Source organism: Crocodylus siamensis, chromosome 1, assembly GCF_052110815.1.
Source record: "Crocodylus siamensis isolate JL-2025a chromosome 1, ASM5211081v1, whole genome shotgun sequence".
NCBI classification, from domain to species: Eukaryota; Metazoa; Chordata; order Crocodylia; family Crocodylidae; genus Crocodylus; species Crocodylus siamensis.
In genome coordinates, this window is record NC_143395.1 from 233872243 (window position 1) to 233898001 (window position 25759).

At 43.8% G+C, this 25759-nt stretch overlaps 1 protein-coding gene across 1 annotated transcript in view; it reads left to right on the plus strand.

Annotated features, from left to right (window-relative positions):
• The window catches only part of PTGFRN (prostaglandin F2 receptor inhibitor), a 104667-nt gene that overhangs the window by 56314 nt on the left and 22594 nt on the right, over positions 1–25759 (plus strand). Inside the window, exons 5-6 of the mRNA XM_090059306.1 lie at positions 18–446; positions 17529–17948. Of these exons, the coding sequence (XP_089915432.1) occupies positions 18–446; positions 17529–17948 (849 nt within the window). The remainder of the gene's footprint in view (positions 1–17; positions 447–17528; positions 17949–25759) is intronic.

Sequence of the window (25759 nt, forward strand, 5' to 3'; positions counted from 1 at the left end):
TCTCCATTCATCTATAGACCCTGACTACCAGGTACTTCTGAATGCTTCTAAAGCACCTAAGTTCTCAGATGATCCCACAGAACTGGAGTGCAGGATTATGAATGCACAGAACACAGAAGAAGGAAACATACGTTTTACAGTCTCTTGGTACTACAGGCCATATATACGTAGTGATGATGTGGTGACAGATGAACTACTTGGTACTATGGACGCAGACTGGATGCTACTGGTTGGGGACAGGAGCAGACAACGGGCAGAGAATGGAGAAATTATTTTCTCTAAACAAGCTGTGGACACCTTCAGTTTACGAATCCAATGGACATCTGAAACAGACCGAGGGGATTATTACTGTGTCATCTCTGCCTGGATCAGGCATCGCAACAACAGCTGGGTAAAAAGCAAAGATGTACCTTCCGCACTTGTCAGCATTTTCTGGGCTACACAAGGTAGGGGCTTTAAACTTACTGATCTAAATACCGAGATACTGACAGCTGATGGTTTCATAGTTTTTCTCGTATTGTAACACCCACCTGCCAGAAGTAGGCAAATGAACTTTGGAAATGTACAGAAATAGATGATTGTAATAATACGGATTTCTTTACCTGTCACAGAAGTGCAACCATGTCTGGGGTGGTAGGGAACGCATCCATGTGTGACAACAAATACTGTGAAGCAGTTTTGGAAAGGAAGTGAAGAGTAACAATGTTTCCATCAAACTGCAGTGGGAATTTGGGGAGGGAAAAGATCACTTCCTGAGTTGGAATCTGGCCAGGCCACTGCAACTGTTACCCATTCTATTGAGAATGGCCCTAGGATGTGAACCACACAGAGCTAGAATTTGCTGCCTCTTCAGGATTTCTCAGGATGCATCTTATTGCCAGCAACTGGGGCATTCACTCTGGCTCTGCATTACCTTTAGCAAGGAACCAGTACTTGCTGCTTTGGCACATATTTAACCTTGCTCCCTACTTGAAAACTTACAAACCTGTGAGCACTTTTTTCCCTCCCACCTTTTATCAGCAACAGCTGCTTTTTGATGGGATCATCGTGGGAAACATGCAGGCATGTAAGGAATTGGCTAGTGAAAAAGTAAGGATAAATGAGAGAGTTGATTTACTGGAAAGAGGGTGGATGGGTAAAAGGCACATCTTTAGCTGGAGCTGAAAGGGTTACCCAAGCTATTTCTGAACACTTGTTCAGGCTTATTATGTTTTAGCTAGGCAGTTTTAGTTGGCTCCAAAGTATGTCTAAAGAATAGCAGCAGTGTTCCTGCTTGGAGGTAGGGTCATGCAGGTCTGCTGTGCTGGGAGCTGGGGAGTAGATTATAGTGTCGCGTTCAGGCAAGGTACTCGTGAAAATGACTTTCTGTTCTATCGTGTGCATCTCCTGGGACAGCTTGGCCAGTCCATGGTGGAGAGGGCTAGACTGTTTAAACAGTGTTTCATATCTAGATAGCCTGAACCAGTCCAGAACTGTTTGGGGCCTCTTTACACATACTTCAGGGTAGAGGAGGGGGGAGGCACTTTAATTAGAGCTGCTCTAAGAGCTGCTCCAATTACAGTGCCCAGAGTGTCACATTTATTCAGCATCTTCAAAATGGTGGCAGGGGTGCTTTAACTAAAGCTCGTCCGATGAGCTTTAGTTAAATTCCCCCCACTGCCATTTTAAAGTGTGGGGTTGCTGAGTACATGACTTGGAGGCTGCTGGAGCATGCTTATTAGCATACTCCAGTGACTTAATTAATCAAGTCTGTTCCAGCACGTGCTAATTAGCATGTTGGAGGAGATGTCTGGAACATGTATAGGTGCCCTTTAGAGTAGAGGGATACCAGAGTGAGCAGGAGAATCCCAGTAGAGGCTTGTTTCAGGAAGATAGAGGAGCGGTGGGGAACACAAATTCTGCAAACAAATGTTGCCTTTGTGCCCTAGCAAATGCATGTCCTTTTTCACACCACAAATACCCTAGTTTGCAAGTGCAATGATTCCCACGCATAGTTTGTGCTGCCTTTTCCACAGCCAGTATTTGTTTAATTATGGCAGGAGTGTGTGGGCAGCGTGGGGCTGTTCATGGTTTCCAGCTGCCCCAAACAGGTGCTTCCTGAGGTTTCAGGGGCGTGATCCTGTATGCCCCAGGAATCCTGCAGGGGGATTCCCAGACTGTGCACTTTTTGTTGCCATGCCCTGGGAATCCACATATCACCCTGCTGTAGCACAGCTAAGGATGTGCGTCTGCAAGTGGGGGTATCTCTGTGGGGGTCCCCCACTGCCAGACATGCTCCCTAAGTCAGGGCACATCAGGGGCCCATGCCTCAATGTTTGCAGACCCCAAGCAAGCAGATCAGCTGTGCCAGGACACACCTGCCTCTTCTGACTATACCTCATGCCTCTTCTGAAGTTATTAAATGTGTTACTGCTCACAGCATAGTGCTGGTGCTGGGGCAGAATTGGAGGGAAACCTCTGTTTTTGGACAAGGCTATTGTTTAGAGAAGGCTTTATGGGTGGGCAGTCGCCCAGGATACCATGGTCAGGGGGTTGCCAAACACACATACAGACACACATGCGAGCAGCCCCATGCTTGCAGCAGCGTTCTCTTCCTTCCCTGCCCTGGCCAATCCCCACCTCAGCCCAGCCTGCTCCTCTGCCTCTAGCTGCTGCTTAGGAGGATCCAGGCCAGGCAGTGTCATTGGATGGTGCCTGCTCCAGTTCACCTGCCTTGTTCCCATGCAGCAGCAACAGAGTTTGCCCCCCGTTGCCTGCCTGGCACGCTATACACCACGCTGCTCCATCTCCCCGCTGGACTGCGTGCCCTGCACCCCTGCCTGTCTGCTGGTGCCTGCAGGAGTGCTGCTGACTTGTGTGGAGGGGGGGCAGGGAATGCAAGTTCTCCCAAGGCACCATTTTCTGTAAAGCTGGCTCTCCTGGCATTCAGCTACATCTTACTAAAAGGAAACAACTTGTTGCATTCATAGCTTGGCTAGCAAGCGGAGGTAGTCAGACTACAAAGGTCCTGCCGTGAAGTGTAAATACTACGTGAAGAGATCAGGGCCTTCTGTTTTGGCTTGTATTGTACATGGACTCACTCATTTGTACATTAATGTGAGGCATTTTATCCACCTTTGTTCATCCTGCTGAAACCATCGAAGTCCAAATGTTTTTTCTGCTTGCTCACCTTTGCATATGCTTTCTGTCTTTAGCACATATTGCAGGCTGGTGAATGACAGTCTGGGGTGGGAAGGAATGAAACTTTTTTTTCCTTTTTTGTTGCTGAATAAAACTTTCACCTAAACCAAAACAAAATCCCCTCCCCCCATCAGCTTTTACATTTATACCTTAGATTACTTTTAAACCAAAAGGTTTTTGACCATATACATTGCTAATCTATTTGCTGCTAGCATATAAAACACCATTGTCTACTTGTTGGAGTATGCTACACTGGCTTGGTTTTCATGGGGTGATCAACAGTGGTTGAATTTGGGATGGAAGCAGCGCTTGGGAATGTTCAAATAAATGAAGGTGGTTTTTTCTTAAAACAGTATTAAGTCTTTAAGCCTCCATACAACAGGGTTTTGTAAACCTTCATATTCTGTGCAAAATCTAAGTAGTTGATTTTTAGATGCCAAGTTCAAAGTTCCATGTGTCTGTTACCCTGGGCTCAATTGGAGGAACAGGCAGCATTGTTACTCAGAAATTAGTGACAATGGAAGCTTAACCCTGTTGCAGCTTCTTGACCATTGCTCATATATGATAATTAGTCTTCACTTGGAGCAGTGGGGCCCAACCAGAGTGCCTCGGTGATTCCCTTCCCGTGTTTAGTCGTCTTCTCTGCTTTTTTTGCTCCCTGCTCAATCTGTTGCTCTGCTTTCTGCTCTGTTTCCAATCAGCCACTGTTCTTTCTGCTCCCTTCCTGATTTGCCATGCGCCCCACACACAAGTTGCCTGTGTCACTTATGGCATGCACATTATGAACTGGCCACCCATGATTTGGAGACTGTGCTATGTTAATTCTAGATCTGGGGTGTTGATTTGGAGATTATCCTTCACAATGCCTATACTGCAGTCAGAAGTATGACAGCAGCAAATGTATGAGAACCAGCTTTAATCTAGTTAGCTAGGTTACCAGTCAGTGAAGCTGTAGTGTCCCAGGCTTCACTGCAGCCTGAAGAAGCAGCCTTGAGACCCTGGCTTCTTTTGGAAACTAAACTTGTGCTGAAGACTGATTTCCCCCTCCCCCCCCCCCCCGCTTCTAGTAGCTGAACTAGCTAGATTGCAGTTGCAGTCTAGTGCATTTATATTGTAAACACCATCAGATCATATTCCTTCAGCATTTGCAGTGCTCCTGTGCTTACAGTGTATGGATTGTCATGGGGGCATCACAAACAGTGAAGTGATGTAGATGTTTTATGGGTAACTTTTCAGTGCCAGTTCCTCCTGACTGGCCACAATTATCCTGTTTTTAAAAAATTGAGAGACAGACTTTTTGACTTTTTAAAACATTTATTATAAAAATATTAAAAACAAGTGGTGAAAGTAGAAAGGTGCATGGCCTTCCCAAGGGCTGAGCATAAAACATTTGTCAGCGACAGAAAACATCCTTTTACCAAAGATTGAAACCCCTCTTCCTCCATGCCCCTCTCGGGGTTACACACACAGGACTAGCTGTCCATGTTCCACCTTGCAGAAGATCCTCTTGATGGCCCAGCATGACACAACCTGGTCCACATCTTATTGCAGGATGAAGTGTCCAATTTCAAATGTGACACATGCCCAGATAAAGAAGCTTAAGTGTTGTTCATGAGCTGGTTTCTCTGGATTTTCAGAGTCTCCATCTCGGCCTGGCCCAACAGGAAATTTGCCAGACAGATCATGCTCCCCTTAGCTGCTTGGTATGGGATAGAGAAGATACACACAGTCTCAGAGAAGTCTGAGTCCAGCATGCCAAAGAGGGTGCTTGCTGAGGGCAACAAAGAGCAGCTGCAGCTAGAGGCAATTCAGGAAGGAATGGAAGAGAGTCTCTCCTACCTCCTCCTTGCTGAAAGGACAGGCTGGTGACATTGAGGGGTCTAAATGGCAGACAAAGGTGCCCATAGCCAGGGCCTCAGGAAGCAGCCACTTCTGGAAGTTGCCAGTTCTCTGGCATTGGGTAGGTTGCACAGGGTGTGCCAGGCCAGGTGGGTTTGCTCTGGTATTGCTGCTACAAGGTGCCAGTTCCAAGTCCTGTCAGGGCAGGTGATGAGGATGTGGGCATGACAAGATTGCCCATGTGTACAATGTCGTCTTCAACAGGATCTCAAGCAGATCCTACCACAGAGAGAGAGACAGAGAAGAGATCCTGCTTTTAGAGACTTTTCTTGCTTTGCAATCTGCAGCGATCTTTCTTTAACAACTCCCATTCTAGCTGCATCTTTATTTATTTTGAACTGATGATCCTGTTTGAAAACACTTGCAGTCATTACCCAAGAAATGTATTCTGCACTTATTGCTAAGGTCTTGAAAGGAGTGTACGTTTAGCAGCAAATGCAATTGAAAAAGAATACTGGGGTATTTAAACTCTAAACAGCCAGTGACAAGAGTAAGTAAGTGTAACAAAGACCCAGCACAATTTTTCACTTCAGCCTAATGAGAAAACTGAGTAGGATTTCTGTTGCCTCTAGCATCAGTCTGTTTTCTTTATAGCCAATCTGGAAGTTATTCTAGTGGGAGTAGTTTCCGTATAATATTTCCCCCTCTGCCAACGTAAACTGCACCAGCTGTGCCCTTTGTATGTGGAACCACTGGATTGGATTGTGTTACATTTTTTTTTAGCCATTTCATGAACAGAAGTTACAGACTGTGTGTTAGCATTAGTTTGGGCTGTGGCAGCAGGAGGAAAGAAGGAACTGGGCGTTGTTCAGTAAACCCTTTCCCACTTCCTTTGCATGTCCCAGAAGAGATCCAGCCATGTTTTGTGGCAGAGAACTCCTTTGTTTGACTACTCTGGCACATCTTTCTTTAAAGGTTGACAAGTTATTAAGCAAGGGAGTATCTAGGAAGTGACATTTGTTAGCGGTTCTCAATTTTTTTAGACTCAAGTCACCCCTCAGAAAATGCCAGGTCTTCGTTTCCCCTCGTTTTTTGACTATGGGGGAAAAAAAACCCAAAGCATTTTTTTTTCTTGTTCCAAAGAACTAGGAAAGACCTCAACAGGTCAGAATGGCTTAAGCACTACGGATTCCTGTCTGCTATCTCTCAGTTCATCTTGTGAATCATGTTTGCATACCTAATGGGGCTAACATTATGTGGCATCCTGCAGAAGTTTTCAAGGCATCCCAGGGTACTGCAGCACCCTGGTTAAGAATCACTGACTTAAAGATCACCAGCCCTTGAATGAAGTTAAATGCCCAGTACTTGTTTTTCCCCTGTAATAGCACCATACTTCCACACTTGCCTTCTGCTATTTTCTGGACAACTAAGACAATTTGGGGATTCAGTAGGATTAATAGATCAATATCCTTAAACAGTATGACTACCTTTTTAGGGCAGATCGTACCACTGTCTTTTCAGGCAGCTTTCCTCTTATTAGCAGTATGACTCTTGTCTTGCATGGACTAAGCCAGAGCCGATTAACACTGATTCAAGGTTTATTTCCCCTCAGGCAGATTCAAGAAAAATGTGGTTTATCATCTGGGTGCAATGAAAAGGAGGAAGTGTGCTGAATGGTGTCCACTTGCAACTGTAACTCTTTGCTTTTGTGTGTATGTGTGTACATTATGTTGCCATCCCTAATTGCTTAATCACAAAATAGAGTTTTCAAATTAATAAAAACATGAATCCATTTTTTCCTACAAGAAACTTACTCATTTGTATCATTTTGCTATAGTCTGTACACTGCTGAATGCAAGCTTGTATTGCTTCTGTTTAATAATTTATTTTTCTAGCCATTCTCCTTATACAGCATACTACAGATTAAGTGTGTGTATAAGTGTGTGTGTGTGTGGATACATACGTACATATATATATATACTCTGTGTGTGTGTGTATATCTATATATATCTATACATATATATAATGGTATCGTACAATGTATATAGTAAAAATGTTCCGACATAGTCCCGTACAAAATTGTTTGAAATTGAAAGTGTATAAATATTTTAAGTGTATGTAGACTGCCAAAAATATTGCCATAAAAAAGATGACTTTTAGAGATAAAGATAGAATTCTACATTTACCCAGAGTTGCACTTAAAAAATCAGCTACAATCTTAATTCTGGCCCAGCTGAGGTAACATATACCAACATTCACATTGTGTGGATTTGACAGGGAGTATTGAGTGCCATGGCAAGGAGCTTGCTATAAAGAACCTGAATTGAACAGAACACTCCATTACTGTAACCGGTCCTCAGGAGAGGCTGTAACAGCTGCAGAAAGAACTGGCTTTGAATTACTGCAAAATGCTCTGCCTTCTACACTTACTGTCTATACGTACAGTTGAATCTACTGGCTTTATCTGTTATGACTCTGAATAGTGAAAACTACTTTCAAGCTAAAGACAACAAGTTAAACTCCTTTTTCTCTTTTGAGAGCTGGGAGCTGAATGGTGATGCTTGGCATGTTCTTAAATTACATGTGCTTGTTTCATAGTTTCATAGTTTCATAGTAGCTAGAGTCGGAAGGGACCTAGGTAGATCATCTAGTCTGACCCCCTGCCTTAGCAGGAAAGAGCACCGGGGTCAGATGACCCCGGCAAGGTGCTCATCTAACTTCCTTTTAAAAATCCCCAGGCTAGGAGCCTGCACCACTTCCCCTGGAAGCTGGTTCCAGGCCCTAGCCGCCCTGACTGTGAAGTAGCGCCTCCTAATATCTAATCTAAACTTACCCTCCGCCAGTTTGTGACCGTTATTCCTGGTCACTCCTGGCAGCGCACGGGGGAACAGGGACTCCCCCAATACCTGCTGATCCCCCCTGACCAGTTTGTAGCAGGCCACAAGGTCCCCCCTTAACCTTCTCTTGTGGAGGCTAAACAGGTTCAGGTCCCGTAGCCTCTCTTCATAAGGCCTGCCCTGCTGACCCCTGATCATACGAGTGGCCCTCCTCTGAACTCTTTCCATATTGTCCACGTCCCTCTTGAAGTGTGGCGCCCAGAACTGGACGCAGTACTCCAGCTGCGGCCTGACCAGTGCCGCATAGAGGGGGAGGATCACCTCCCTGGACCTGCTCGAGATGCATCTGTGGATGCATGACAGGGTACGGTTGGCCTTCTTGACTGCCTCCCCACACTGCCGGCCCATGTTCATCGTGGAGTCAATGACGACTCCAAGATCCTTTTCCGTCTCCGTGCTGGCAAGAGGGGAGTTCCCCAACCTGTTATAATCGCTCAAGATACCTTTACATCATTAAGCCCATGTTCATAGCAAACTGCTTGCATGCATCAGTGCATGACTAAAGTCACACATCAAGATGGGACAGTACTGTAATCTACTTCTTATGCTCATTGTATGTTTGAAAATAACAAATGCACTCGCTCAGGAACTTGGGGCACTTTGTAATAATTAGCTATATCAAGACATTATAATAAAATAACCTTCCAGTTAAGATGTTTGTCAAGGAGAAGGACATTTGTTCCATAAATCCAAATTATCAGTTTTGCCAGCACTCTGCTGCAATATTCATCTGAATGGGGTTGTAGCATTTTGTGCTTTATCTGTGCACTCAGAATCATGTGTCTGCAACCTTCACTACATTTCAATTTTTATTGAGTTATTTTTTAATTATATTTTATTTAAGACTACCACAGCAGTAATTAGAATAATGGAAAATTAGGGTTGGAAGGGACCTCAGGAGGTCATCTAGTCCAACCCCCTGCTCAAAGCAGGACCATCCCCAACTCTCTTATCCCAGCCAAGGCGTTGTCTAGCCAGGTCTTAGAAACCTCCAAGGATGGAGATTCCACAGTCTCTCTAGGTAGCCAGTGCTTTACTACCCTCCTTGTAGAAGGTTTTCCCTTGCATCTAACCTTGCTGCAACTTGAGACCATTGCTGCTTGTTCTATCATCTGCCATCACTGAGAACAGTCCGGCTCCATCCTCTTTGGAACCCCCTTCAGGTAGTTGAAAGCTGCTCTTAAGTCCCCTCTCAATCTTCTCTTCTCTGGACTAAATAAGCCCAGTTCCCTCAGCCTCTCCTCACAAGTCATGTGTCCCAGCACCTTAACCATTTTCATTGTCCTCCACTGGGCTCTCTCCATTTGTCCACGTCCTTTCTGTAAGGGGGGAAGGCACAAAACTGGACACAGTTCTCCAGCTGTAGCCTCATCAGTATTGAAGCAAAGAATTGCTTCCCTAGACCTGCTGGCAACACTCATACCAATGCAGCCCAGTATGCCATTAGCCTTCTTGGCAACAAGGGCCCACTGTCGGCTCATATTTAGCTTTCTGTCCACTGTAACCCCCAATTCCTTTTCTGCAGAGCTGTTGCTTAGCCAGTTGGTCCACCGGTGCATGGGATTATTCTGTCCTAAATGCAGGACTTTGGACTTGTCCTTATTGAACCTCATGAGATTTCTTTTGGTCCAATCCTCCGATTTGTTGAGGTCTCTCTGAATCCTAGCCCTACCCTTCAGCTTATCTACTACTCCCCTCCCACCCCACCCAACTTGGTGTCATCTGCAGACTTGCTGAGGGTGCACTTCATCCTATTTTCCAGATTGTTGGATGAAAATATTTAACAAATCTGGCCCCAGCACTGACCTCCAGGGCATTTCACTTGGTACCAGCTGCCAGCTAGTTTTGAGCCATTGATTTACTACCTTCTGAGCCCAACAGTCCAGATAGTTTTCTACCTTACGGTCCATTCATCCAACCCATAATTTCTTAGCTTGCTTCCAAGAACGTTGGGGAGATCATATCAAAAGCCTTGCTAAAGTCAAGGTATATCATGTCCACTGCTTTCCCTGCATCCACAGAGCCAGTCATCCCATCATAGAAGGCAGTCAGGTTGGCCTTGGTGAATCCATGCTTACTGTTTCTAATCATATTATTCTCCTTGAGGACCTGCTGTATGATTTTTCCAGACTGAAGTGAGACTGACCAGTGTATAGTTCCCTGGATCCTCCTTCTTTCCTTTATTAAAGATAGGCATTATATTTGCCCGTTTCCAGTCAATTGGAGCCTCTTCCAGTCACCACAAGTTTTCAAAGATAATGGCCAGCAGCTCTGCAGTTACATTGACTAACTCCCTCAGCACCCTCGGGTGCATGGCATCTGGCCCCACGTCCAGCTTTTCTAAAAAGTCCCTAACCTGTTCTTTTGCCACTGTTGGCTGCTCGCCTCCTCACCAAACTGTGCTGCCAGGTGCACTAGTCTGGGAACTGACCTTGCATGTGAAGACTAAGGTGAAAAAGGCATTGAGCACTTCAGCCTTTTCCACATCATTGGTCACTGGTTGCCTCCTGCATTCAGTAAGGGACCCACACTTTCCCTAATCTGTCTGTTGTTGACATAAATAATTATGTCCCTTTTTTTTGCCCTTCATGTCCTGTGCTAGCTTCATCTCCAGATGTGCTTTGGCCTTTCCTTCCTGCATGCCCGAGCAGTACTCTTGCATTCCTCCCTAGTAATTTATTCTAGTTTCTTATAGTTTCATAGTTGGTAGGGTCGGAAGGGACCTGAGCAGATCATCTAGTCCGACCCCCTGCCATGGCAGGAAAGAGTACTGGGGTCAAACGACCCCAGCAAGATGTTCATCTAACCTCCTCTTAAACACCCCACTTCTCTTGGAAGTTGGTTCCAGACCCTAGCCGCCCTGACTGTGAAGTAGCGCCTCCTGATATCTAACCTAAACCTACCCTCCGCCAGCTTGTGACCGTTATTCCTGGTCACTCCTGGCGGTGCTCAGGGGAACAGGGACTCCCCCAGTGCCTGCTGATCCCCCCCTGACTAGTTTGTAACAGGCCACAAGATCCCCCCTCAGCCTTCTCTTTTGGAGGCTGAACAGGTTCAGGTCCCGTAGCCTGTCCTCATAGGGCCTGCCCTGTTGTCCCCTGATCATACGAGTGGCCCTCCTCTGGACCCTCTCCATGCTGTTGACATTCTTGTAAGCTTCCTTTTTGTGTGTTAGCTCAGTGAAGAGTTCTCTGCTGACCCAAACTGGTCTTCTGTCATACTTGCTAGTCTTCCTGCACATCAGGATGATTTGTTCCTGTGCCCTTAGTAAGGTTTTTCTAAAATACAGCCAGCTCTCCTGGACTTCTTTTCCCCTCAGATTGGCCTCCCAGAGCATCCTGCTCATCAGCTCCCTGAGAAAGTCAAGGTCTGAAGGTCTGCTTTTCTAAAGTCCGGTGTTCTTACTGAAGTCCAGTTTTGACCTTGTCAGAGGTGTACCATTTCACAAGAGAGGACCCCTAACCAAGGAGTCCTTAGTAGGCCAGTACATGCTTTTTAAATAATATATGATGAGCCTCCAGTGTAGTATCCTTTGGAGGAGAGTTTGGATTCTATTTACGTAAGGTCTGCAAAACAGCCCCGATCCTCTGAACTGTATTAAATTGGAGCCTCTCTCTGAATGAAGAAATCCATTTCATAGTGTCTGCTAGACTGGGGCTGCCCTAAAGTCTCCAGGAAAAAAGGATTTATGAGACTTTAGGATTGGAATGAGATCTGAACTTGATCAGAATCTGGTGAAAGAATATTTTCCCCCTGCCTACAAAAACATCCTTCTGCTGGATGACTTCACTGGAGAGGATCATATAAATTCTTTCCTTGGTCCTTTTACTGCCTTCTAATACGTCACAGACCTGATGAGCTCACTGTGTTCTTCCTGGCTCTTCTTTCCCACTGTCCTAATGTGTTTTAATCTTGAGCTGTGGAGCAATCCTTAAGTAGTACACTGTGGTTGACAGACTGGAAAGGATCTCCAGGGTCACAGTGTTTTAGTCCCTTCCTATTGCAAGCAAAAATATCCTATAGTGCCACCCCTAAATTGATCAAGTACCATCTTAAAAGCCCCACTACTGTTGGGAGAATGTTTTGCAGAATTTTACTTTTCTGATGGTTATGAACCTTTTTGTATTTTCTAGTTGTATTCATGGCCAGTTATTGGTAAATCTCATTAGTATTTGTATCGACTTTGTCCTTCAGCCTGGATATTTGTGTTTGGCTTTTCATGCTTGTATTTATACACAGTAGTTGTATTCCCCCCAGTCTTTGTTTTGGTAGACTGAATAAGCCATGCCCTTTTAGTCTCCTTATCTTAAGACAAGCTCTTCATATGTGTACTCATCCAGGAAGACCCTTCTCTGCATCTGTTCTAATACGATTGCATTCCTCTGAATAGCTAGGAATAATGGTCACATATTGACAGAGAGCAAATTTAGGTTGGACATTAGAAAGAATTTCTTCACAGTAAGGGTTTCCAGAATCTGGAATGGGCTTTCAAGGGAGGTGGTGCTTTCCCCTACCTTGGAGGTCTTCAAGAGGAGACTGGACAAGCACCTAGCTGGGGTCATCTGACACTAGCACTCTTTGCTGCCCAGGGCAGGGGGTTGGATTCGATGTACTGAGGTCCCTTCCAACCCTAACACCTACTAAACTATGAATAGATCTGACTAGCATTGTACACAGTAAAGTATTTCAGCTGAAATCTCACTAGTGGCTTGCACAGTGGCCTTAATTTTTCCTTCTGCTGAAAAAGTCTTGTGCCATATATTCAAGGCCACGTTTTGTCTTTCAAGGCTGCATCATATTGGCAACTGACAGTCATCTTGTGAGCGACTGGCATCCCAGGTGCTCCTCCACCTTGCTTATCTTTTAAGCAATGAATTCATAGTTTACAGCAGATATTCATACTGCTCCCTATATGTATGACATTGCCCTTTGTGCTGTTGGATTTCATCCTATGTTTTCTGTTATTTCAGTCCTCAAGGTTGCCCTGTTTTCCTCTATTGTTAATACTTCCTGACTTTTATCAGCACACTCCTACTTTTTTTGTGCAAATCATTAATGAAGATATTAAACAAGATTGGTCCCAAGACTGATCCTTGAGAAGTTCTGTTAGTAGTCTCCTCCATCCTGATGTTTCCCCTTTCAGCACAGCTCAGTGTCATTTCCTTTTTTAGCCAGTTCCTTATTTTTCTAACCTTCATCTTTTCCAGTTTAATAGCTTCCCTTGTGGCACTACATCAAATGCTTTACTGAAGTTCAGCTAGAGGAGATAACTACGTCCTTTGTCTGGAAAATACTTTTTGCTATTCTCAAACCAAGTGATACCATCCCTAAATTGATCGTGCACTAAAAATCCATCTTATCAGACCTGTGGTGTCCTATGCCAGTTCATTCAGATTTATGGATGAAGAGGATCTGTTTTTTCTACCCTTCCTGCCCCTCTGAATTTGAGTGTGTTGAGATTTGTATTTGCTTTTCACCTTTGCTGTAGTAACTTGCAGTTTTATTCCCTCATCCCATTAGCCATCTATCCTTTGTCCCCATGTTTCAAATCCTTTTGCTTTGTGAAAACTGAGGCAAAGTATTCCATCTAACTTTGGGGCAATACTTTTATTCTCTCTCATCCCTACCCATGATCTCTGTATTATTCACACAATTAGTTTGTGATGTTTGTTTGTTTCTGTCTTTCCTGAATTGTACATGTCCTTTCATACCTGTGTTTCAGTCATGACTGCCATTCCACCATGTTTTTCCCTGTAACATCAAGTCTGACATTTTTGTATCTTCTAGTACACAGTCCTCCATGTGGTTGCTCATACTTCTTGCACCGGCATGCAGACATTCTTACTGACTGCAGTTAATTCCCTAGCTGGTTGGGCACAGAAGGTAATAATATTGCCTCTTGGACTACTGTTCTCAACAACAGTAATTTCTCCCCTTGCCTTGCCAGCAGTCCCTTCTCTATCTGATATACCTCTTATCTATTGTTGTATCTTCATTTGTCTGATGCATCAACAATCCTCACCTTATTTACTTAAATTTGCTAGGACAATTCCACCAATATTGTCATTTTAACCTGTCGGTTTGGAAACTGAGCCAAAATTGGACCTGCACTGGAAATGCACATGCCCTTCACTGCCTTTAGTACAGTTGTCTACAGTGAAATTACACCAGTAATTATTTTAATAACTAAAACCAGGGTATTTCACTGTTATCCCTTGTTCTTACCAAAGTTACTGCCTCATACAATTGAGTATTTTGTATGAGGTTATGCTAACAGGTGAATGGGGAAGGGGAAAATCCACTGTCAAACTTGTCTAATTAGAAACATCATGATATTCAAATCAGTAATGTGAGAATCAAAGGACTGTAAATTATTTCAGATTAACTTTATTAATCTTGAAATACTTTAAGGACAAAGACAAGTCTGTTAAAAGTATAAAGCCAAGCGTACTCCTGCTTCAGTGATACTGCTAAGTATTTTATAATAAAAGACCTAGTTAATGCAGCTGTGTGTGTTTAAGATACTAATAAGGTATGATGCTGCAGGCAGTTGAGAGCCGTCTGCAAGAGATCCAAGCATTTCCACATGCAGTTGGTTTCATGCTGCTCTAAAACCAGGACCAAATGCCTATTGATGTTAGAACAAGCAAGGCTGAGCTCATTGATTTGTGGAAATTTGAATGTGCTGGCTGTTTCTGTCCAGGGCCTTGTCTGTCCATCAAGGAGAAAAAAGTCTCTTAAAGGCATAGTAGACAGAGGTTGAAAATTAATTTAATGAAGAGACTTTAGTATCCAACTGCCTTAAAGGCCTGGTTTTGAGGCTGTGTTATAATGGAGGATTATTCTAAGAAAAATTAGAAGATAAGTAGTTTTAAAAGTTGGGTCTACAGAGGAATGAATTTTTTCCCTTTTACCATATAGTTTCTGTCCCAAGACAGTATTATGCACTATATGTAAAACTACAACAATACAAATAATGGCTTCAAATTGTTGCAGAGACGGTAAGATAAAATGGATTTGAAAAATATCTAATCATATGATTAGATTGCAGCGTGTATGGACAGGAGAGCAGAGACTTGAGTCATTTTGGTGTTACTGACTTCTTAGCATTTAATTGAATATCTCTACTAATCTGAATTCTTTTTTGTTTAGAATAAAAAATACAGATAGCTGGTAGAAAACCTTGTTCCTTTTCTTCTGAAATTACTTTGTATAGGATGGAACTGTGATCTACTTTATACAGCACAGATTTAAAATGTTCATACCAAATTCCTCACTTGTGAGTTATGTTTAGGCATTGTGCACACTGCTTCCTTGAAGGCAAAACACTGCAAAATGTAATCAGAAGTGATTTTTGCTCTCATGGGGGAGGGCAAGCATCCCAGAATTGGTTACATTTTTGGGGAGGAGGTTACAATCTCACCATAGTTTATTTCCCTCTGGTCTTATAAGGTTTCATCCTGCATGCAAGTGGACTGCGTCTTAACATACAAGCAGTCTCTTTCTATAAAGAAAATGCACTATACCAGAAACAGTACAAAACTGGATATTCATCAAACTTGGATATTCACATTTTGTAAGAAAGTAGGAAATGTGGGTTGAAGGCATACTCACCCAGGTCAGGTTAATATGGTCTTTTAAATGGCCATGAGGCATTACACTTAAAAAGGAACAGTCCACCTGTGTTTCGGAGGGGATGAGCAAGGTAAACCAATAAACAGTTTTGATTTCATTATGCACAAGATAGTGAGTATATACTCACTCTGGCTACAGGAACTCATGAGATTCACAATCAGTAAGTCAGAGATGCAGGAAGGATATTGGTGTCACCTGAAAGCCTTGCTTTCTGCATCATGGGATTGGCCATGAAGACATTATGGCAATTCTTCAAAACCCTGGCATTTACCCAGGCAATCTAAACTAGTAAATCGATACATAATGGACCATATGACCATAAATGAGGAGGGAATTTTTAAAATTAATATTACAGATATTGGGGTAGCTTCTGTGTGCTAACCTGACCTCAGATATTGTGGTCTTTTGGTGTCTTAAGAGACCCATTTTTTTGAGGCAATTATTACGTGCATGGTACCTAGCCTTCCTTTATTGACCAAGAAATCTACTTAATTGTTTGCTGAGATAACTTATCACTATGATCTTATTCATTAGGCTAACTTGTCATCTATTGAAGCATAAGTAGTCATTTCTAAATGTGCATGCCTACTAAATCACAATAGAATTTTTCTGATAAACAGCTTAAAAGTTGTCCTCCATAGCACCTTTCAAGCCAAATGATACTTACAAAGCACTGGATACTCATCAGCTATTCTTGGCTCAAGACATAATGATCAACTGTTCTATTTTGCAGAATTATCTTCTATTCTGGCAATGAGTGAATGTAATCAAGCAAAGCAAAAATCTTTGACTAATTATTTTACTTCATTATAAATCATGTAATTCTCATCATGTATGGAGCATTCTGAATTTTTTTAATAAAAAACTTTATATTACACATTTATCTGTGTAATCTTTTATGATTCTCATATGGCAAACCAGATTGTGTCCAATTTGCAGTTAAAGTTTTTTGTAATATTTTTTAATCATAAATGTTAAAAATCATTCTTTACTGCATCTTGATTTGGTATACACAACACATCTCAGGAAAAGTTGAAAATGGATAACAACTGGTGATTACTTGGTGATAATATCCCCTTGCTATGATGAATTATCTAGATTTTACTTTACTTTTTTCACTTGCCTATAATTTTCTGAATTTTGTTTTCTTGATCTCAGATATTTTTATGTTGGAGGTCTCTACCCAACTCCAATATCCTATTGTTGAAGGATCCCATGGATTTGGGGAAAAGTGAAAAAAAGGAGTGGGCTGGGGAAAAGGAACAAAGTTGTAATTTTTATGATACTGTTGTTGCAATTTGTGTAAAATTTGTTGGAGGGATGCTAAAACCTCCTGACAGACTTAAGTGAATGGGTTGACTGCAGCGATTCTGCAGTTCTTCCCCAAATTTATCCATGCGCTTGGGAAATTTTATTTCTGCAAGAAAACTCCTTTATGTTGTGGTCCTAATTGGTTTGCAGGCTAACCCAAATCAAACTCAAGCACTGCTTGGCTAAGTCTCCAAGGAAAACCTAAAATATGATCGGAAGTACTGGTGGGACTGCCTGCTAGATTGTTTTCATTTTGAGCTGTAGGCATGGGACCAGTATCCTAGTACTCTGCTACCAAAAGTGCCATTTTAGTTATGAGCTAAAACTCAGGCCCTAATACCATAGGACACTTTCTTGCCCCTCCCCACTGCCAAGAGTAGGGGAGCTAGTCCTAATGATACTAGCAACTTTCTAACTTGAGTAAGTTGTGCCTTTTCTCTGCAGTGTTTATGAAGACTTATAGCTGAGCTTCACATCCTGCTCTGGCTGTTGTGTTGTGTCACTATGTGCTGTTACGTGCTTTCTGTACTCTTCTCCTGTAGTGGGTGAAGTCTTCTGTGGCTATGTATATTAACTGGTGAATCACTATGGAATCTAAGTTGAAAGGTGATGCAGGCGACTGTATACTAATCCCTCCATTGCTGCTTATTTCCTTCCTTTCTTCAGATTACAAGCTGACAGTGGAGGCTGTGAAACTGAAGTCGTTCTTTGTGGCAGGTCACACCTTTGAGATGACATGCAAGGTGTCTTCCAAGAATATCAAGACACCACGCTACTCCGTGCTCATCACAGCAGAGAAACCTCCGACAGACCAGTCTAACCCCAATGGGACCACTCGCATAATTTCCTTGAATCAGGATTCAGTAGTGAGGTTGGAAGACTGGAAAGACCAGGCTCGAGTGGACGGTGTGGTCCTGGAGAAGGTCCAGGAGAATGAGTTCCGCTACAGGATGTACCAGACCCAGATTTCTGATGCTGGGCTGTATCGCTGTGTTGTGACTGCCTGGTCCCCAGGCGGTGGTGGCATGTGGCGAGAAGCAGTGAATGGCTTATCCAATCCTATCCAGATAGCTTTCCAGAACTCAGGTCAGTACAGAACTAATTGGTGTGTATTTAGGGTGGTGGAAGAGAGGAGTACTATAAAGTGCTTGTGACAGTGATGCTCATGTCTCTGGGGTTGTGGCTCCTGCCGTTTAGCTGGAACTGAGAGCATCACTGTACTGATGGCTTTGCTGTAGGCTTTGCACATCTCTCCTGCATTGGCACTTTCATCGTTCTTCCAAGACTGGGATTAACCTTGGTATCTTGCCTATGAGATTTCTTTCACTAATACAGGTTTTAAGAGCCCACATTGTGGGGGCCTGTTTCCGAGTGCAGCATGGCTACCACACTTGCCAGCTCAATCTCACTAAATTGCTTCTATTTAAAAATTGCTTTGGGAGAACCTTAATTAAAAGCTGTGAAAAAACCCCGTTAATGTTTCTGTTCCTGTTCCAAAACAAACTTAATTAGCTCACAACCAAATTGCCCAAGTTCATTTCCTAAAAACGTAATCACTAAAAATCCAGAAACTCGTCTTGGCCAGTTTAGCTTGCATACCTTGCTATCCAAATCCCTGAATAAGCCATCATACTTAGACTCCAGTTCTGCATGCCATCCTGAATACCTATATATGCGGTCTGTTTCCCAGAATCCCACTCAAACTCGCAACCTGAACTGCAGTGTCAGCTAGATGCAGATATTTCTTATATACTTGTAGCTACCCTCTAACTTCGGGGCCATACTTTTAGATATGCTGCCTGTACACTGTTGTCATCAAGTCTGAGTCACAGTATGTGTGTGTAGGGGCTGGTATCAGGGCTGTCCCTAGGGTATGGTGAATCAGGGCAACTGCCCTGGGCCCCATGCTTCAACATGCTGGCTCTGAGGGCTGCAGCAGAGGTGCTGCCTAGTGCCTGCCTCACAGCACAGCCTGGCCTTGAGCTCCTGCAAGGCTGCTGGGCACTGCGGCTCAGCTCGGGGCCCCCTGCCTCAAAGGAGTTCCCAATCCAGCCTGGCCCGCCTGGTGCAGCCCTCACCTTGGCTGCCCCACACTGCAAGTGACCCCTGGGGTGGGCTGTACCAGCAGGAGCACCCTCAGTGCCAGCGCCACAGCCAGGGCTGCTGCCTCCATCCCGCTCTATAAAAATATTAAGGGGTCCCCGCACTCCCTTATGGTTGGCTCTGGCCAGTATAGAATGAATTCAGAGTCAGTTTGTGGTGGTGTTGGAGAGCTGGTGTTTAGCTTGACTATACATGAATTGAGGCTGGTTAGTACATTGATATGAGTGTAACTGGCAATTTCTTGGATTAAGCAGATAGAAGTGCATGTGGGCAGCTTAATTCTGAGCTAATGGGTATTTGTTGGGGAATCTTAGAAAGGAACTTGTAAAGAAATGTATCGGTGGAGTTAACTTTTTATCTCTGTCTCTCCCTGTACTGCTGTGTTCCTGTTAGGCCTTCTCCCTCATCTGTCATACAGATTCTCATTTCTGTGTCCCCCATACACTGTTTTGTGCAGTATTTAAAACCTATTAGGGGTGGAGAGGTTGGATTTTAGTGGTTTCAAGGATAGAAGTTTACATACACTTCTGCTTGTCCAGTTAGTTTAACAATACTTCGGCCATTCACCGATCCCCCTCAGCTAGGCAGTTACTATTATAACTTCTTACAACAGCCACAGTGAAGTGAGGGCCACAGGCACAGCCTTGGGTATCATTCCAAGATGTTTTCTATTACGTTTGTGTGGTGTCCTGACCTTGTCAGAAACCAGCAGTGTTGGAAGTGCCACTTCACTTTAATGGTGGGAACTAAACTTTCAAGATGAGTTTCACTTCTAGACAACTCTTCTCCTTTTAATGTAAAAACGGAGCCTGAAAAAGAAAGCATTAATTATCCATGCTGAACCAGTCTGTAGTGTCACGGGGCTTATCGCTGGAACAGGGTAGACATTATCTAAGTTTGTGTTGCCATTTCAAAACCGTTTAGTGAGCTGTCACTTGCACTTTCTTGGTCTCACTGTTCTGTCACTGCATTTGCTGGGAATTATTTGAAAACTCTGAGAAGACTGAAAGGGTGAGATTTTTTTCATACCAAGGGCCTGGCCATCTTTTCTCCTCCCTGCGATTTGCTAATGATACTTCCAAATATATTCACTTTGTCTTACTACTGAAATAGTTTAAGAATAAGGCACTTGATTAATTTCCCCTGTAGGCAGGAAAGCCTTGGAGCCAAGCAAGGGGGTGATGTGTGTAGGCATCTTTTTGCTAAGAAAGTCTCCTAAGAAAGAGGCTTTCATTTCTCTTCATTCTTCCAGAAGATGAGATTTCACCCCCCCAACAAAAAAAATAAAAATAAAACTGGCAAATAGCAATGGCTGACTTAAAATTTCCACATTCCCATGATGAGTTGCTTTTGGAGGAGGGAGAGGAGGGGCACTTTGCAGCCTTGTCTAGCTAGAACTATATTATCTGCTCTGGATTTTCCATGTGAGCTACTGCTTGTAAAAACAGTTCTTCTAAAACCTTTCTGCTGTCTTGACCTGCTGCTTAACTATTTGACACTATTAAAACCTGTTTATCTAGAGTTTATTTGGACTCTTGTCCTGAATTCTGGTTCAATACAGTTTGTGTCAATATGTATTCAAGTTTTGATGTTGTCTGAAGCATCTCTAGAGGAAAAGGAGATCATTAGGCTCAGTTAGAACAGACCCTGGCAAACACACTCGAACAAAACACATGACTTCCCGCTCATGCTCAGAAACCTGGGCATGCAAAAGTCTTTTCCACACCTCTCTGTGCGTCTCTTGCTGCTCCTGCCTGCTCTGTCCTTTGGATTTGTGCAGTTTAATTTTTCTTTTTTCTACTTTATGGAATAGAGAAGGTGGTATCCCAGTCTTTTACTGAGGAGAAAATGGGCACAAATTTTGATCTGAATGAAAGTTGAAGGCAGGCTATTCCAGACAGCAGGATTGCAGAGGATGTGGTGGCACTTGTAGAGACTAGGGGAGAAAGCCAATGGAAAAGGAAATCTTAGAAGTAGGTTGGAACAAGTTCATGGACTTATAAATCCAAAAATGTTCCACTGTGTATGATGTCTTGAGTTGACTAGATTCCTGCTGAGGGTAACCTAACTTGCTTTGATGTGTATTTGTCCCCCACAAAATATTACCATTTTTTAAATTCCTGACTCTGTAGAACAGGGGTTTTCAACCTTTTTTTTTTTTTCAGTTGAGGACCCCCCAAAATTTTGAATGGTGATGCAGACCCCTTTGCTTTGTAAGTGTGGTAGATAATCATACTTTTGATTGATCATCTTCTCAGCTCCCTTAGACATAGTCTGTGGACCGCCCCAGAGTCCGCGATCCACAGGTAGAAAACCATTGCTCTAGAACCATTGCTGTATACCAACCAGGGATTTTAACTGCTGCTGGTGGATTATAATTGGGTAACTTAGCGTAATGATTCACAACCAGAGTGTGTTCAAGTCTGCCAGTCTGAAAACTTGATCTCTTAAGAACATACTGAGTTTACGCCTTGAGGGATGGGAGGGGGAAAGAGATCAATAAGAAAGCAGAGGAACTCTCAGCAGAGGAAGTTCTTAAAGAGTTTTACATAAAAGCTTTTAGTGGCAGTAGGAATATCCTTCTCTATCGTCTTTATTGATTTCTCTTTGGAGCTTGGGGACTTGTTTGGATTAGAAATCCTTTCCTCAGTCCTGGCTTCCACCCAGAACTGTCTTGTAACATCACTTTGTCCGAGTTCAGCTGTGTTTCAAGGAAAGCTTTTTATTGCACGTACACATTGTGAAATGCTATCTGTTTGAACTGTAGGAGGCCTGTAAGATTTTATATATGAGCAGGAGACTGCACACACACACAGGCATATACGCACACTCCTGCCACAATAACCTTGAAATGTGGCGGTTTTCTAAAATGTTTTTCCATGAACATCTGTAGAAAAATGTCTTGTTCAGATTCTTTCCAGTGAAGGCAGAACTTGCTAGCTAAAGGCAGAGACCTCATCCCTTTTCTTTCCTTATTTACTACTTCATAGAAATAAAGTTACTTCAGTTAATTTATGATCTGAAACATAAGGAAATTTCTTCCTCAAGTTGAAAATGAAATGTGGTTGTATATTATCAAATGATAGACTGGAAGGTTTAAAGGAAGGGAAAATATTACTTGGTCATCTAGCATACGTACTGAGTGAATAGGAGCATTGTTTTGCAGTATATTGATCCCCTAGCTTTGAAATCTATTTAATATCTGAGATCCTCCTGGCTGATCTCATGCATAATAATATGGGACATAAGAATTCCACAAAATGTCAAGCTTGTGTCTAGTCCAGAATTGATGGGGCATGAGGGACGGGATGGTTCAAGACAAACTACCCATCTTGGTTGAAAGACTTGAAGTGGGGCTGGATTGGATTTAAAATGTTCTTGACAAATGATTAGAAGTGTCTCCTGAAACGGGAGTTCACTTTCTCTTGAGAGACTGATCAGCAGTCTAACAGGTGGCACTACTAATAAATGCTCCTTGAACTCAGTCTGGAATCTTCTTTTTAACTTTGTTATTTTGATCCTGGTTGACATCTCTCAAAATCCTAAACAGTTCCTCCTTCTCCGTAGTGCACACACTCTTCAGATAAGTGCATATGTGCCCTCTCCTTAGCCTGCCCATGCTAGATGCATTTACTACGTTCCTCTAAAGCAGGGGTGGGCAATTATTTTGGGCAGAGTGCTGCTTACCCAGTTTTGGCAAGCTGTCAAGGGCCGCATGGGTAGTTCCACCCCTTGACAGGTGCCCTGCCCCCTGGTCACTATCTTGGGACCAATGTCCTAATGTCTTGGGACCAATGTCTCGGGGTCAGCACCGGTGGGGCCCAAAGTGGGGCGCAGGCTGGTAGGGGTCTGTGGAGCCGGGCTGAGCTGCACCAGCAGGGAGAGGGGGATTGGGATCCTGTACTCCTGCTGCCCTGCTCTGGGACCTGCTGGCACAGGCCCTGGGACACTAGTGCGGGCCCCATGCTCCCACTGACTCCTGCACCCACTCACTCCCAGGGTCACCCCAGCCTCGTGGTACAAGCGGAGGGCAGCATGCAGCCCTGACCCCCTGCTCACTGGCAGGGGATGAGCTGGTGCTGAGTGCGGGGAAAAGCAGCCCCATGCCTGCCCCATGGCCAGTGTCCAGCACTGCAGCTGCTCACAGCCCACGTGGGGCTGCCTGTGCCTGCTCAGGACAGCCCCACGTGGGCTGTGAGTGCTTGCAGCAGGGAGCACAGGCCAAAAGGCGGGGGAGGGGGTCGCTTTTCCCCATGCTCAGCACAAGCTCCTTCCCTGCCCTTCCCCTCCCCCCCGTTACCTGAGTTTCTGGTTCTGTGCAGCCTTATTGTCCCAGGCCAGCAGCCCCTGCTGGGTCTTCTGGCTGGGGGGGAAGGTGGAGCTGGGTGGGCTGTATGGTTGCAGGAGCCTGGCGGGGCTTCCCCTGGGTCCTGCTGCCCCTGGCTCAGTCATTTTTTACAGGAACCAAGGGCAGATAAATATTAATTTTCTAAAACTTTTAGGGGCCTCATGGGCCAGATAGATTGGCCTTGAGGACTGGATACAGCCTGTGGGCTGTATTTTGCCCACCTCTGCTCTAAAGAGTACAAGAGCTCATATGATAACTCTTCCAGAAGTCTGTACTTCTGGATTCCAAAGAGCCCTCCAGCACACCAGGCCCTCCATCACGCCCTTTCTAGCCCTCGATCATACCACACCTCTTCACTTTAAATACAAAGTGTGTTTATTGCTTTTCTCAGGTTCCAACCAGAGTGTTGCACCCTGGGATGCTGAGAGAGAGCCTTTTGAGGGTACCCTAAGGTGCTGTTCAATATTACCACTGTCAGATGTGCAAATACCTATACAAGAGAGACCCAGAAGTTTCAAATAGGAATCTGTAGTGTCAAAAACATTCTGACCTGTTGTGGGCTTAGAGAAATTCTTTTGTGGCAAAGAATTCAGTTACAATTTTTACTTACATACCACATGCACCTTTTCCAGAAAAAATTGCTTTCCAAAATTGAGGTACATGTCTTAAGCAGGGAAGATGATTTTTCTGCTGAGAAGAGAAACATGCCTCACCATGGTGGCTCGTTTTTGTTCTCGTTTTCATTCTCTTCCCTCCAGGAGCCAGGGGGAGAGAGTTAGAGACTCCAGTAGGTGCAGATTGCTGGGGAGGAAAGACCATGTGGTGATGCAGTTGCCCTCCCTCCCCACTCCCTTTAATTCCTGCTACACCCAAATTTAAAAGACAGCTGCCTGGCAACTGCAGTGGCAGTTCTATACAGGCAGTGCTGAGGGAGTAAATTGACTTAGTGGCTCATTATAATCTACCTGATTCCTGCTAATTGCTCTTTACTCAGCAGGTGTTAATGACCTTCTCTCCTTGTTAGTCATCTTCATGTTCCACTAATCGAGCTATCAGTTTTGCTGTCTGTTAGCTCCTCTTGGTCTCTCTTCCCCTATTTCCAAGCCCTGCAGACTGCTTTTATCTCTTTTCAAAATCCTGGATCTACCCATGGAATCCAGCCTTCAGCAGCAGCTACTGTTTCAGCTCTTGGCTGAGCTCTGTTCTGCTGAGAAAGAGTTAAAACTATAGCTTTTGCCTGTGCAGGAAAGGGAGGGTGAGTGAACTGAATATTAGGTTCTGTCCTTGCTCTGTGCAGCCATAAATGGTAAAATCTTTTTTCTACATTCTGTCTTTCCAAAAAGCAAGCTGCATGTCTTATTTGGAGGCCATGTGGCATGTGAGAAAATACAATGTTTTTCCATAACCAAAACATGAGCGAAAGCTAACAGCTGGTACTTTCCAAGGGATGCCTTGAGTCTAAAAAAATGGAGAACAACTGTCCTATGCTACTTGATAAACAAGTGCTTGAGTTCCCCAATTTAAAATATGTTTAGTCTCTTAGGAAAAATAAATTCTCCAACCTCCTGCTGGCATAGGTCATTTTAGAAGCTCAGAGGAGCCAGCTCAATAGCCCTGAAAACTGAAGTGCATTGTATTCACAGGGTAACACTAAGGGAAGGGAATGTGATTTCTTATGGTCTTTTTCATGCTTCCACCTCTGCTGAGCTGGCCAACCAAGGGCCAATGATAGGAACTTATGTCTGTTTGGAACTGGTTGAGGCCCAAGCATACATCTCACATGGGTCATTTGATTCTGATGGTTTGGTCTTTTCCAACAGGGCTGGGTTTGAGCCAGTGGCCTTGATGTGGAAAACTCCCTCTTTTATCTCAAGATCTGATCCTCCAGAAATCCAGGTGGTTGATACTGTAATGCTGAATTTTTCACCATCACCATTCCCCTTAAGGCTGTGATTTAGAATCAATCCCCTGTCCCATAATCCAGATATTCACTGCAGCATTTTTCATTCTGCAAAAGTGATGGAGGAAGATGGGGGGGAAAGAGGGAAAATTCTCATTTTGTTTATAGAAGTACATGAAGAGGGAGAGAGCAGTCTGGAGCCTGGCTTTACTCTGAGCTGGCTTGACCCGGAACAACCCAGCAAAGGGTGAAAGCTGGGGAGAGACAGAAACAAGAGTTTCTTAATGCAGACTTCAGTTCTGGATTACATCTTCCTATGAGCTCATTACACAGCAATGTTATATCATTCATTTTGGAAAGAGTGAAGACAAACAGATGACTATTGAAATATGAGCAGATCGGCAGATCATTTGACTTTAAACTGGTGATTAAAATAAACTCTGCCCTGTACTGACCCAGAGCTCTGACTTAGACCTTTGTTTTTTCTTCTTTCTTGCTAAAATGCATATAAATGCTAGCTTCATGAAAGAGTTGAGAGAAATATAG